We start from the raw sequence: 12,551 nt of genomic DNA on the forward strand, positions 1-12,551 counted from the left end.
TCAGATGACCACTGTTGCCTTCATGAGCGTATTTGTTTATCCACCTTGAGAAATCACGAGCCAAAACACTTCATCTGTGATTATTGTTTATTAACTCGCTGGATGATTAAATATTAGCATGTACAGGGTGTTTTTTTCTTACCACTGTTCCTGCTATGGCGTTACCGCCCATCTCTGATGGTTACCATCACCATAGCAGGAAAAAACTGTGGTAAGAACCCCCCCCCCACTAATTAAGAATAACAATAACATAAATAATATAATGTGTAACATGGGCAGTATTAATGTGTCCCAGTTTTTTTCAGCTGCAGTGACAGTTGACATGGCTGTGAGCAGTGTTTCCTACCTGTGTGGGGCCTCAGTGGTACACGGACACAAAATAAACAAATGATTCGTTTTCACGCATGTTTAATGAATGAAAGATTTACTGTGGTACAATCAAACATTCTGTTACAAAGGTCCAAAATAACAACTGTGTGCTCTCTTGTTTCTGACACTTGACTCCAGCTGTAGTAAAGACACTCTTCCCTACAGAGGAGGCATTAAAGAGCAGAACACTTAGTAAAAACTCAGAGATGGGGTCAAATTTACAGACATTACTTTTGGTAAACAGGTTTGATGAACTTAATTGCAAATAATATTGGCAGCTTCCAGTGTCACACCTCATCCTGCTAGTAGATGCAGCTACACTAAATACACGGCAAAATCGTCCTGACTTATCACCAAGACTTAAAACTTGACCTCTGACACCGACTTTGAGGTCAGATGTTGAGGTCACCAGGATTCGACCTCATCCAAGATCTTTCGCTGCACCTACGTCACCTGGATCTGCAGTAATCATATTCACAAACTTGGCTGTGACAAAAATACACAATCAGCCTTTCACAGCTTGTTTGCTTAATTAAAACTAGCATTTGGCTATAATGAGTGATGAGGCTCAGCTGCATGAAGCTAATTCGTATTAACAATATTAAAGCCCAGTATTGTAGAGGCAGCATCAGTCGAGAGGAGGAAAGTAGTGATAAAATACTGAATGCTGACGCTCCGAGTGCCAGCAGCAATGACAGCATCTCCCAGTCTCAGCTGTGAATGTGAACAAAGGTTAAGTGATCTTCATGGAGGAGAACGAGCCTGGAAGCTTGACAGAAACAGATTTCTGATTTACTCACCTCACCATAGGAAAACCAAACACAACAGACTTAACCGTGAAACACTACAGTTTGTTCATAAGCCTTATGAATTCCTTGACCCAGAGGAAGTTTTAAAAGAAAAACGTTAAAGCAGCAAATCAAAATATCTAAGATGCCAAAGTCAGGTTATCCTTGAGTTTCCCTTTGGACAAAGCAGGAGGCGAGAAGACAAACATAAAAAGTCCCTTTGACTCACTGCCTCATTCAACAGCTCCCCAAGGTGAGTCATTTGCATTTTCACTTGGTTGCGCAGTTCAGCATTCCAGAGTAGTTAATGGAACTAAAATCAATGACAATCTCAGTCCTCTTGGGCTTGAACTGCCTGTGAAAACACCAAACACATGCACACACAGACTAGTCAGAGACGCACCTTTACACACAGAAAATGCTTAAAGAAAAGAAAATGCACCTTTTAAAGATTTTTATTGGCCTCCTACTCTGATAAGTTATAACAAGGTTCATGTAGAGGTTTGTAACCACAAAAATCCATAGTTCACCTCACAGACACGTCTTGGGATCTTTTTAAGGCACATCGAGCATCATAACTTGGGTCTAGCAGGTGTTCCTGAAACGGCCCCTGAGTTGCACAGGCCTCTCCGAGTCTTCTCTGTATGATGAGCCTTCTAGAAGTGCAGGGTTACGATACTCGTTTGAAACAACTGTGATACAAACAGTGCTGTGGCTGCAGACAGACACACAGCTCTTCCCCTCACTAACAGCAGAGCCCAGACTGTAGAGAACTAATCGGAGCAAATAAAGAGTCGAATCCAGAGCAGCACAGCTGCAGCTCAGGCCTGAACAGAGAGAGAGGCTGCATGCAGATCTGGACAAGATAATAAAGTCGATCATTTCTACCTTTACGATTATTTATTAAAGTGTGTTTCTTATTTTGTTGTGACCAGCTGTGTTCTTATTTTTAAAATGCAGGTGTGATCAGTGCATCTTTCACAGTGAGTGCTCTGGCGGTTACCTTTTTATTTTAGTCTAACAGCAGACCTTATCTATAGCTCATTTTAAACTGGTTCCATAACAGCAGAATTACACACAGTCCGTATAGCAGACAGAACACCTAGAAAGCCTGATGCTGAGCCTCGTCCACCCCAGCTGTGAAACTCAGAAACCAGTCTTACTTGTTATCATCTATCGTCCACCTGGGCCTTACACAGAGTTTCTGTCTGATTTCTCAGACTTTATATCTAATTTAGTTCTGAGCTCAAATAAAATAATTATTGTGGGTGATTTTAACATCCATGTAGATGCTAAAAATGACAGCCTCAACATGGCATTTAGTCTGTTATTAGACTCAATTGGCTTCTCTCAAAATGTAAAAGAACCCACCCACCACTTTAATCACACTCTAGATCTTGTTTTAACATATGGCATAGAAACTGAACATTTAACAGTGTTTCCTGAAAACCCTCTGCTGTCTGATCATTTCCTGATAACATTTACATTTACAATAATTGATTACACAGCGGTGGAGAGTAGACTTTATCAAAGTAGATGTCTTTCTGAAAGCGCTGTAACTAAGTTTAAGAATATAATCCACCCACTGTTATCATCTTCAATGCCCTGTACCAACACAGAGCAGAGCAGCTATCTGAACGCTACCCCAACAGAGGTCGATTATCTTGTTAATAATTTCACCTCCTCACTACGTACGACTCTGGATACTGTAGCTCCAGTGAAAACTAAGGCCTCTAATCAGAAGTACCTGACTCCGTGGTATAATTCTCAAACACGTACCCTAAAGCAGATGACTCGTAATCTGGAGAGGAAATGGCGTGTCACAAATTTAGAGGATCATCATTTAGCCTGGAGAAATAGTTTGCTGCTTTATAAGAAAGCCCTCCGCAAAGCCAGAACATCTTACTATTCATCACTGATTGAAGAAAATAAGAACAACCCCAGGTTTCTCTTCAGCACTGTAGCCAGGCTGACAAACAGTCAGAGCTCTGTTGAGCCAACCATCCCTTTAACGTTAACTAGTAATGACTTCATGAACTTCTTCACAAATAAAATTTTTATCATTAGAGAAAAAATTACCAGTAATCATCCCACAGATGTAATATTATCTACAGCTACTCTTAGTACCATTGATGTTAAGTTAGACTCTTTTTCTCCAATTGATCTTTCTGAGTTAACTTCAATAATTACTTCCTCCAAACCATCAACGTGTCTTTTAGACCCCATTCCTACAAAACTGCTCAAAGAAGTCCTGCCATTGATTAATTCTTCGATCTTAAATATGATCAACCTATCTCTAATAATCAGCTATGTACCACAGGCCTTCAAGCTGGCTGTAGTTAAACCTTTACTGAAAAAGCATCTCTAGACCCAGCAGTCTTAGCTAATTATAGGCCAATCTCCAACCTTTTTTGCTTTAGTAAAAAACAAACAAACAGTTAAATATGTAACTTCTTTACACTGACAGAAAAGGGAGTTTCACTGGTCTGTCCACCTTAGGATCAAAGTGAGCTGTTTGTGGTTGTAAAATGTAAAATGAGTTTGATCCCCCTGGTCTATAGGGTTGGTGAAACCTTGATTTGGTACTTTCTTGGAATCGCCAGCAGGTGGAGCTGTGGCTGCTCTGCACACCCTTGATCCTATTTTTCAGCCGTTCATCCCAGCTGAGGAAAACTACACGTTTCTCCCACTGAAACAGGCGCTTTACTTTTCTTTACATCTTCTTTTCCCTTTAAATCAAATACACGAATCATCCTTTTCTGACCTCCATAACAATTCCAACCCTTTCACCACATTTTCACTTGCACAGTTCATTTGTTGTGCTCTATTCCATGTCTGTCCGCTTAGTTCTCAGATCTGGTGGTCGTTTACTGACTTATTGTAAGTCAACACGTCTAAAAGATAGCTGTTGTTGTTAATTGGGGCTATGTAAATAAGTGTACTGTATGTCTTGATGCATGCTCAATCATCCAGGTAAGTAAATCCCAAAGTTTGATTGTGTTCATCTGGACGCAGCGCTGTCAGAGGGAGAAACCTCTCGTCACTCATCCAATTTACAAATGCAACCTGAATTTTGTGAACTTGCAGAGTTCTTGGTAACTTTGTAAAGCAATCAAATAGAAATAGAACAAAAATATACCCACTTTAGCCTCTGCACTCAAGAAATGTTTTATTGCAACTGATATAAAATCTGAAGTTTAAGATTTGGATGCAGTTCCACTTACTCGTGCTATTGGATTTAGCATGCATCTATTGGGCAGTCTTAACTACAGTCACAGTATGACAACATCCACAGAGATTTTTCTCTGTACTGAATGAAGGAGGAATTGTGTGAAATTTAGGTGAAGCACCATCATCACAACAACTTTTAAGCAGAAGCACAAGCTTTAGTTTTGCTATTTGGCCATAATATCTGCAGCAGTGGCATTCTGCAAGCATGGAAAAGCAGACTGTTGGCCTGAGCCTAAGTTTCCTGACAGCAGTATGTCAATAACAACAGTTACAACATTCTGAAAGTGTCCGAGACAGACTACTGCAGAAAAGTAACCACCGACTGACCTGAATTCAGTCTCTGGTCCGGAGTAGTTTGGCCGTACTTAAGGCAACACAGCATCAGTTTCTCCTTCTAGACTAATGTGTAACTTACCTGTACTCGATCTTTGCCATACTGAGCAGCCTTCTGGAAGCAGTCATTTCAGGTGTGTCATGGTACTTATCAGAAAGATACACCACCTCCTTCAGACCTGGAGAAAGTGAGGGAGGGATCATAAATTAATCTTATTTGATATTACAGATGATGGAATATTGCAAATCAATTAAGGTTAAGACATAAACACTAAGTAACAGACACACCGATGAGGGTTTAACACTTTAAATATACACGCTTTTGTTTTTTCTGTTCCAAAGGACTGACCCACTCTGCAGCCTGATGATAGCAGTAAATCACATTCATAAATGTAAAAGAAGGCCATCTATGTCCACTGTGAATGACCATTATTGAACAGAGGTGGTGGCCACAACCCACACTCACACTTTGCACCAGGTTACATCGTGTATGTAAGTCAGGTGATAGAATGTGGCTCACCTGAAACCCCTGGAGGTAATAACAACAACAACAACAATAATAATAATAATAATAATAACAACAACAACAACAATAATGGATTGCATTTATAAAGCGCTTTTGGAGACCCTGAAAGCGCTTTACAATTCCACTGTTCATTCACTCTCACATTCACACTGGTGGAGGCAGCTACAGGTGTAGCCACAGCTGCCCTGGGGCAGACTGACAGAAGCGAGGCTGCCATATCGCACCACCTCCGGTCTTGCCCAAGGGCAAAGACAGACAGAGCTGGGGATCGAACTGGCAACCTTCCGATTACAAGATGAGCTTCCCAACCCCCTGAACCACGGTCGCCCCTACGCCCTCTTTCACACCTTGGCTCATATGATAACACTGATGACTAATAGATGGTCAGCGACCACCTCTTCAGGGACAACCCCCACTGGGGTTTAAACACTGTTGGTTTGAAAACAGCCTCTCGTCCTCTTGGATGAGAGGCTGTTTTCATCTTCAAAAAACCTAAAGAAGTCAAACTGCCTTCCTTCCAAGCTCCTAAGACGACCACATCCTGGGTGACCGAGTACCTGCACAGACAGCAAATCGCATTATTATTATAATTTACGTCTTCTCTGAGCAGTCTAAATCATCTAGAACTAAATGAAAATGTGAATAACTGGATGGTCTTTGAAACAAATGGGGGGAAAGATGTTGTTCTCACAATGTGGTCAAGCATGCTGCAAACACTGGTACTTAGAAAATGTGCCAAGAAGAGGCAGAAAATGAAAGCTGACTGAAACAGATGTCACACACCTCAAACTTTTAAGTTCTTGGAGAGAAAAGAAGATTACTGCTACGAAGAAGTCTTAACTAGTCTGAGAAGATTTTCAGAATGACCATAATCAGACAACTGAATGAACAAGGCTTAAAAGGGAAGAACAGCTGCTAAGAAGCAGCTACTGAGCATTAAGGAGGTCAACAAATGTACAGGAACACTTCAGATCTGTCAGGGAGCACAGACACCGGAGTGCAGGTGACTGCAACTAGGTACTGTTCCTGTGCCCACAGAAAGGCTGCTGCCCCACACACACACACACACACACACACACACACACAAGTATGGGGTTACATTTCTGGAAACAACATGGGGAAATTCGTGAAAATTGACATCATTAAAACAAAAAGGTCTACGACAGCATCTTGTTGCATCATGGAAACCCTTCTGGACTGTTGTGGGCACCAACAAGACAAAGGCCACAAGCAAACTTTAAAGCAACACAGAGCTTAACTAACCAAGAAAAAGTAACTTTGATTCGGACAGTCCGTCAGTTCAAGTACTCAAAGTGTGGACTTTAATTCCACTGCACACATTTGGGATTTGGTGGATTTGGATGAATCACACAAAAGTTTCATCCAAAGCAGGTCAATGGGAACAGCTAGAAACCTTCTGTAAGTCACTAACAAAAGAGTATCACAGAAAGTACAAAAACAATGCCAAAAACATGCAAGCTGTTATCAAAGCCAAGAGAGGCCATAAAAACAACACTGTTTTTAACAAGTTTCTTTGTAGAATAATAGCTGGGCACAAATGGAAATGTGCTTTAATCACAATTTTTTAAATAGTTTTGACTCTACTTGACAACATATTTTAAATCAGTCATTATGGGATGGAGGTGTGGACTTTTAACTAAACATGGGACAAGTCACAGAAAGACTGACAAATACAGTCGTCTGACTTTGTTGGGTGTCTGCTTGATTTGTTATTCAGACAGACAAACTGGTGATGGCTAACCAATAATAATCCATTATTATTATTATTAAAAATGAGGTGAGTTCTGCCAACATTGGCCGCTTTGACTCCTAATATTATTACCTGGACCTTCCTGAATCAGTATAAATGTAGAAATAGTTACAGTGTGTGCTGTTAATACTCACCTGCCTGAATAATGAGCTTGGCACACTCATTACAGGGGAACAAAGCCACATACATGGTGCAGTCCTTCACATCAGCACTGTTCTTATTCATAATAGCATTCAGCTCTGCGTGGCACACTGTGAGACACGACATCGAAACAAACCTCAGTCACTAAAACACACTGCAAGTTTGATAGCTCTTCATTATTATTAAATTATTAAATTATTATTTAGCCTCTGCTGCCCCCAACTGGCCAAACGTTTGAAAATTGTTCCATCCACTTCCATGATCACAGTGCATAAAATCACGCACAGATAAACATTTGTGAAAGAATGAGTCGCTCAGGTGCGAGGGCAGATGAACGAATACTTTTGGCGGTATGGTGCAAATGTAGATAGGATTTGGTTTACTCCAGACATTCTCCCACACATAAATAATGTGGAGCAGGTGGATGAAAGCAGGAGTGCTTTGTTACTTTAATGCAGCGGTCCCCAACCCCTGGGCCTCGGACCGGTACCGGTCCGTGAGTCGTTTGGTACCGGGCCGCGAGAGTTGAGGCTCAGGTGTGAAATGTATGGTTTTCAGGGTTTTTAATCGGTTTTCAGCGTTATTTTGTTATCGTTTGTATCGTTAACTCGGTTTTCCTGGGTCTTTTCACGTGTGTTATGAATAAATCTTCTTTTTTTTCAGTACCCGTACCAGTTTTATTTTGTTGTATTTATCCGCGACACCTTAAAGGCCGGTCCGTGAAAATATTGTTGGGCATAAACCGGTCCGTGGCGCAAAAAAGGTTGGAGACCGCTGCTTTAATGCACCAAATACACCATTTTGAAACAAGCTGTTGTAGAGGAAAGCAAAAATGACAGTGTGCATTCTCACCATAAGGGTATTTAGTATCAAGCCGGTCATCAGCAGAGCGAGACCATGGCAGCAGGTCATCATTACAGCCATTAGGCATACCATTGTAACCGATGCCCACTATCTTATTCTCCTGGTTCACTATACATGCTCCCACCTGTGAGAGACACCGAGACAGAGGGACGTAAAGAGGGACATATATACAGAGAGACACACACAAAGAACTGATTCCTATATTTATAAAAACAAGACCATCAAATTAAAATTATTATACCACCAAGTCCTATTTTACAATAATTCATGTCCCAAATTCGCTCCCTGACAGACTTTCTAATATTCAGCTCACCTTAAATTTGTGTGTTTTTTCTATTTCTTTCATCTGCATATTTAAATTGGGAGGAAATACAATTTTTGGGGCACGTTCAATTTCCACTTTTTCCCTGTTTTTCTTTCCTTCAGAGTCTGAGTAACTGTGTTAAATAATCATTACATCAACAGTGAACATCACATTCGAGCAGGCCTAAACCTTGTCTCCCTGTTTTTGGACAGCAAGAGGAAACAAACTAAACTAGGACTGTGCATAGACAGCTTGACGTTTATTCAGCTGTGTAAAAACTATAACTTTAATCTCAGCCAAACCGATTTACTCAGGAACAAATAAAATACTGAAAAAAGCCAAACAATAACATTTGTAAGTTATCTAAGTGACTTATATATCATGTTTAACCTGAGTAGCAAAACGATTTGCCGGGAGTCCGGTGTTCTCACGGGCTCTAGTGACCTTGCCCCCGGCTAGCTATCGAGCTAGTGGGTAACAGACGTCTCCGAAAACGTCGGAGCGCTTTTGAAAATATGTGGTGTCTTGATAAACTGAGCAGATATTTGAGGTTTACACAGCTACATTCTCGCCTGAAAATATGTTAAACGTTTATTTTGTGACCCAGAAAGAATAATAAGAGTAATATTAAAACTAACTAGCTGCCGCCATTGTTGGAAACTGCGCTGGGCCGCGCTATGAATTCTGGGACACAGCTTCTTCTTCTTCGGGGTTTAACGGCAGCTGGCATCCTTGTACATGCAGTGCTGCCATCCTCTGTTTCAGTCCGTTATTACACTTAAATCCTACTACTTATTCCTGCGTCTTTTGGGATCTTACAAAGCTTCAAACGACGCGTCGACTATTAAATCAGTCGTCGACGATTTTGATTGTCGACGTAATCGTGACTAGTCGACTAATCGTGGCAGCCCTAATGAGCAACCACACATTCTCATGCCAACATGCAAATGACAACAACAGTAAACTCATAGTAACAGACTCTTCTAAACCTGAACCACACCTCAGTTCTGTACACCAGAAATTTGGATATGAACTCATAGTAAAGTATCTGTTTCAGCCCTGACACATAAGCAAACGCAGACGTACCTGGGAGCTCGGGTCTTTGCTTCTTTGTGCTGACAGAAAAGCCACAGCCATGAAGTACTCTGGCCACTCAAGGTAGTCCTCTCTTTTCTTGGTTTTGCCACTATAGAGAAAAAAAACCCCAAGAGATTTATGAAGTTATGTGAGAGAAAACAAAAGCTGTCCTTACAACAATTCTGGTTTAAGGGACTTCACAGCTTTGTGAGCCGTCACTCTGGTAACTCACCATCAATGTTACGATTCAGTTTGTGTTATCTGATGTGTACATTCGTATGTATTAATTGATGAGCTGCCAAAACAATCATTTACATATAAACACCACAGAGTCTCCTGAGTAGAAGCTCAATGTGCATAACCTTTAGTAAAAGCCTGAACATAATGGTTTTCAGTATCAGCACTTGTAACAAGAGTGATACTATTCAGATATACACCAATTAGTCACAAAATTAAAACCATGTCACTAATACTCTGTAGGTCTTCCTCCTGCCCCAAAAATCAGCTAAGCTGTCAGAGTATGGAAAGAGTGGACACAGTGCCTGTTGTGTCTGGCACTGGGATGTTGCTCTGGCTGCCCTCTGCAGCAGTTTACAGGGATGGTAGGGTGCCAGCGTTAGTGTCCAACAGATAATGACAAAACTGATCGTTTTTAATTATATTAAAAGATGAATAAGAATTGTATTACTATTTAGTATTGCACATTATTTTTTTAATTAACATTATAAATAATAAAAATAATATTTCCCCCAAAATGACTCATATAAGCCCCCTGACAAACAAACCTTTGTACTGAGCCACAAACGATAACACAAACTACTGAGAGCCACAGGGCTTATGTTTGGAGAAAGAAGGGCCAGATGTGCAACCCAAAGAAAACTGTCCCAGCAGTGAAAAAGCAGAGGCGGCAGTGTTAGGCTGTGGGAGATGCTTCCTGGTGTCTGGAAAGGGGGAACTCATCAAGGTGGAAGAAATCATGAAGACAGAAGGATAATGGGAAGATGATGAATGAAAACTTTATGCAGTCAACAGCAAAACTGGGTCTGTTGTTGCAACAAGGACCAAAACATATGTCGATCTCGAAAACTCCACTTCAAGCGAGACTAAACAGATAACCTGGAGTACAGGAAGTGTATTTGGGACTGACGTCACTCCCGATTATCGAGTTTGAGAGAATAAATGTAGAAAAAAAACAGGATTTAATTTGGTTCTCGGCAAGGTAGAGCCGTGCAGGTATCAGTGGGAATGCAGCATAATACTTTGCGCTTATCACGAATAGAGCCTCTGCACACGGCGAGTCAAAATCCACAACAGTGCAGTGCAGATTAAAGGTTCACGCTTTTACTATTGGATCGTTAACTTGGGGTATGTTCCGACTTTTTTGCATTTTTTTTTTTTGGCATTCCACAAAATCTCTCCAACGGGGAACTTCCGGCGATGCAGGAACGCACCATAAAACTCGAAACGTCACTAACAGCCCAGTGAGACAGTCTTACGACCTCCAAGCATTAAAAATAAATGTGAAAAACACTGTGACGGACTGATAAATAAAAGACATTGGCTCAGGGTGGAACATATACTACAACACTACGTAACACCACACCACACGCGGACAGACGTGTCATTTACTACTCAGCTGCTCCTCGGTGGAAATCCGAGCCTTTCTCGTCACGTGTAGAGAAAGGTTACCTGTTTAAACTAGAACGCTGTTGGTTTTCTTCCATATTGTAACAAGTAACTGGTATAAATCCCTCTGACAACGACAGCCTTTGTTGATACCGCACGATGGTCGCTACGACACCGTAAACCACGTCACAATACAGGAAGAAATCTCCCGCGCTTAAGGCCGGACTGTGAGGAGTTTTTATGCCCTGACTTTTGCTTCAAAGGACTGCAGCTTCTTCGGTCACTATATTCAGTGGCGGATCGAGAAAATCTTACAGGGGTGGGGCAGGGTGGCATATACATCTTTGGTAAAGTACGTGAAAATCACCTATATGTAAATGGAGCCAACAAAATATCCACAAAGCACTTTAAAACTATTTATTATATCATTCTCTCCACAACAGGCTGAAGAGCCTCCTGTAGATCCGCCCACATGTAACTCACACTGGGTTGACTATGTTAGAGGAGAGTACAGGACAGTGCTCTTCCTTGATAGACATTATTCACACAATGACCATATGACACATTTATAGTAAGTTTGACATAAATTAAGTTTCTTATTGGCCAAAGGACTGAAAAGGTCCTTATACCCCCTCAACTGAACTGTAGAGATCAACTTCTTCGAACTGTGAAATTCAGTCATACGGTTCGGTAATGAAAACGATAAACACCCACATCACTAATTACTTGAGCTCAAGCTCTAAGAACATGATTAGAAGGTTAACAGCTGCCATATAAAGGGCAGCACTTGTGAAGTACACTTCATGTCTTTTTGGCACTAAAAGAGGTCATTCATCAGCTTGTGTAGCTACACTATAGAGATAAAATTCAGGTATTTGCAGTCAACGAGCTACAAGGGTATAAAAGTGGCTCATTCTAAGGAGCTCTGTGAATTCTGAGCACGGTAACGTAATAGCATGGCACCTTTGCAACAAGTCCCTCTCTCCTATATTCTGTGACCAGCTGTAAGTAGTATTACTGCAAAGTAAAAGAGTTTAGGAACCACACCAAATCTGTAGCCAAACGTTAAAGAGGGAGGGTCACTGACTGATTAACTCATGGTGCACCAGGACCTTTATTAAGACAAAAGTAACAAAAACATCATGTGAAATCATAATTTTCCATTTTAGTCCTGGAACTAGTGACACCAGCAGACTCTTGTACAGGGAGTGCAGAATTATTAGGCAAGTTGTATTTTTGAGGAATAATTTTATTATTGAACAACAACCATGTTCTCAATGAACCCAAAAAACTCATTAATATCAAAGCTGAATGTTTTTGGAAGTAGTTTTTAGTTTGTTTTTAGTTTGAGCTATTTTAGGGGGATATCTGTGTGTGCAGGTGACTATTACTGTGCATAATTATTAGGCAACTTAACAAAAAACAAATATATACCCATTTCAATTATTTATTTTTACCAGTGACACCAATATAACATCTCCACATTCACAAATATACATTTCTGACATTCAAAAACAAAAC

At 40.8% G+C, this 12,551-nt stretch overlaps 1 protein-coding gene across 2 annotated transcripts in view; it reads right to left on the minus strand.

The window, feature by feature from the left end:
- Positions 1-391: 391 nt before the first annotated feature.
- The window catches only part of LOC146386254 (deoxycytidylate deaminase-like), a 28,480-nt gene continuing 16,320 nt past the window's right edge, over positions 392-12,551 (minus strand). The window contains exons 1-6 of one of the 2 annotated variants that reach the window (XM_084932350.1): positions 11,094-11,265; positions 9,414-9,513; positions 8,012-8,147; positions 7,153-7,269; positions 4,804-4,900; positions 392-1,512 (exon numbers count right to left, since the gene is read on the minus strand). In XM_084932350.1, coding sequence (XP_084788476.1) covers positions 1,428-1,512; positions 4,804-4,900; positions 7,153-7,269; positions 8,012-8,147; positions 9,414-9,513; positions 11,094-11,128 — 570 coding nt within the window. In that variant the 5' untranslated portion in view covers positions 11,129-11,265 and the 3' untranslated portion in view covers positions 392-1,427. Of the gene's footprint in view, positions 1,513-4,803; positions 4,901-7,152; positions 7,270-8,011; positions 8,148-9,413; positions 9,514-11,093; positions 11,266-12,551 lie in introns of those variants that run through there. The other variant, XM_084932349.1, reaches the window with a different exon arrangement.

This window comes from Perissodus microlepis, chromosome 6 (assembly GCF_051167445.1).
Source record: "Perissodus microlepis isolate ML-2025 ecotype Zambia chromosome 6, ASM5116744v1, whole genome shotgun sequence".
Classification (NCBI taxonomy): Eukaryota; Metazoa; Chordata; class Actinopteri; order Cichliformes; family Cichlidae; genus Perissodus; species Perissodus microlepis.